General features: G+C 52.0%; 1 protein-coding gene across 2 annotated transcripts in view; it reads right to left on the bottom strand.

The window, feature by feature from the left end:
- plpp3 (phospholipid phosphatase 3) overlaps window positions 1-2,500 on the bottom strand; it is a 27,951-nt gene that overhangs the window by 13,909 nt on the left and 11,542 nt on the right. Inside the window, exon 2 of one of the 2 annotated variants that reach the window (XM_034701537.1) lies at window positions 35-189. The exons of the other annotated variant lie outside the window; for it this stretch is intronic. Coding sequence (XP_034557428.1) covers window positions 35-189 — 155 coding nt within the window. The remainder of the gene's footprint in view (window positions 1-34; window positions 190-2,500) is intronic. 2 annotated transcript variants of the gene reach the window in all.

Raw genomic sequence — 2,500 nt, 5'->3', positions numbered from 1 at the left:
CCCGCGCCGCGTGCTCGTTGTGGTTTGGACTTACGGAGACAGCGGGCAGTAACAGCCCCACAGACATGAGCACGGAGGATGGCACCGTGCTCCTCTTGTAGGGGTACTGGAGGCTGGAGTCGCTGCAGTACAGACCCCTCTGGTACGGACGCACAGAGGCGCGGTGCAGCACCAGGCTGGGCAGCATGGCTACACACACACACACACACACATATATACACGTATGAATGGATGAATTCACAAACACACACACACACACACACACACACACATGGCTGTAGCGCTTTCTGCACTTACCTGTTAGCTGCAGGAGAAATCCCATTAACACACATTACAGAGCGCCAGGTGTGTGTGAGCTCACACTGATTGTGCACACACACTCTGATCCTGCTGAAAGTCTGACACCAGCTCACTGAGAGGGAGGGGGTCTCTAACACACCCTCCAACCGTGATCACACACTGACAGAGGGGGGGGAGTATGTGGAGACAAACAAGACTTGCAAACACACACCAAGTGTGTTGGTCAGAAAGACAGAGTGATCATGGGAGGGAGGAGGAGGACGAGGAGGAGGAGGAGGAGGAGGAGGAGGAGGAGGAGGAGGTGGAGGAGGCCATTCGAGCTGCAGGTTCTACAGGAGCATCCATTAAAGGGTTAGGGTTCTATAATGCCCGTCACACACCTACACACACACACACACACACCTACACACACACACACACACACACACACACACACACACACACACACACACACACACACACACACAGTTATTTAGAAGAGGAACACACTTGCTCAGACTCTGAGTTTTCCTCCTGGGGTTGAACCGTGTGAGTTAGACGACAGACAGACGCCCACCCACAGTTCTCATGTCTCTTGTGTTTGCGTGTGTGTGTTGTGTGTGTTGTGTGAGTGTGTGTGTGTATGGGGGGGGGGGGGGGGGGGTTTGAGTGTTGTTGCTCTCATAAATACGGAGAGCTGAGACACGAAGGCGTCCTCTCACACTAACGTATATCTGCAGCATCAGACACTCTGCTCTCTCTGCGGTTCTCGAGGTCTACAGACGTTCTGACGTTCGGGTTAGAGTCTGAGTTTCTTCTGAACATTCCCAGAAGCTTACACAGAAAAGAGATCCAGTTTCTGTTCTGAAAAACAGAACTCAGCAGAAACCGCTCGTGTTTCTGAAAAACCTCAGAACACACTCAGACTCTCACACACCTCCGAACATCCACATTGTGACATATGCTCCCACTTACAGAGAGGCAGCTCCACCAGTCCACTGATACTCATCATGAGCTCCTGATTTTACGCTCTGACAGCCCAGAGTGTTCAGAGCTGAGGGAGGAAACCATCTCCTGTCAAACTTCAGAAACGTCTCATCTGCATCCAAACATCTGACACCTGAGACACACCTGAGACAACCTGAGACAACCTGCTGTCTGAGCTCAAACATCACATCGATCAGCTGCTCAGCTCAGGAGACCAGGTGAAGAGTTAACACTGGACCCTGTTTCTCTGAAGGTCAGGGATCAGACGATTGAACAGACTCCACCTCCGACTCCTCCGTCTGCAGAACAGATGCTGGCATCAAACTGATGTTTGTTCAGAGAGGGGAATGATGTGTTGTAATGATCATTCAATATGTTCCGTTTCTGATCAGCTCCATCAGCTGTTACAGGTCAGAGGACCAGAGCTACACCTGCCTGCTTCTGGATGGACCTTCAGGTGAGAGGGTGGACTCTCGGTCAGTCTGACAGCTGAACGCCTCAGAAGCCTCAGCCGTGAGTTTCTGCTATTCCAGTGTTTTAAAGCGGACTCTCTCTCTCCCTCTCTCTCTGTGGTGGTTGGCAGGCAGAGCAAGACTTTACAGAACTGAGATGGCTGAGGAGGCGTCTGAGAGCCAGACGCACACGCACTCGTGCATGCACGCACGCACGCCAGACGCACGCACACACACACACACACACACACACACACACACACACACACACACACACACACACACACACACACACACACACACAAACACACACACACAGATCCCTGTGTTTCCTCCTCCACTCTAGGCTATTTGTTAGAGGAGGGATTCATATGCTAATGAATGGAAGTGAAAAGAGACAAGTTCATTGGCTTAACACACAAACACACACACAAACACACACACAGACACACACAAACACACGCACACACACACACACACACAAGCACAAACACCCATTAACGGCTGAACCAAGGAGCATCCTGGGAAACTCTGCAGAGAAGCGTCTGAGGGACTGGAGGAGGAATCTGAAGGAGCATCAAGGGTTAATTAAAGCCTCTCTATCAGCCTCTGTGATGCTAAGCTAATCTGCGCTCATATCACCCTGAGAACAGCCTCAGTGTGCAGCATGCACGCACGCACGCACACATGCACGCAGCCACGTACGCACGCAGCCACGCATGTACGCACGCATGTACTCACGCACGCAGCCATGCAGCCACGCACGCAGCCACGCACGCACG

Source organism: Notolabrus celidotus, chromosome 2 (assembly GCF_009762535.1).
Source record: "Notolabrus celidotus isolate fNotCel1 chromosome 2, fNotCel1.pri, whole genome shotgun sequence".
NCBI classification, from domain to species: domain Eukaryota; kingdom Metazoa; phylum Chordata; class Actinopteri; order Labriformes; family Labridae; genus Notolabrus; species Notolabrus celidotus.
The sequence above is the reverse complement of the archived record's forward strand: the minus strand, read 5'-3'. Positions and strand labels throughout refer to the sequence as shown.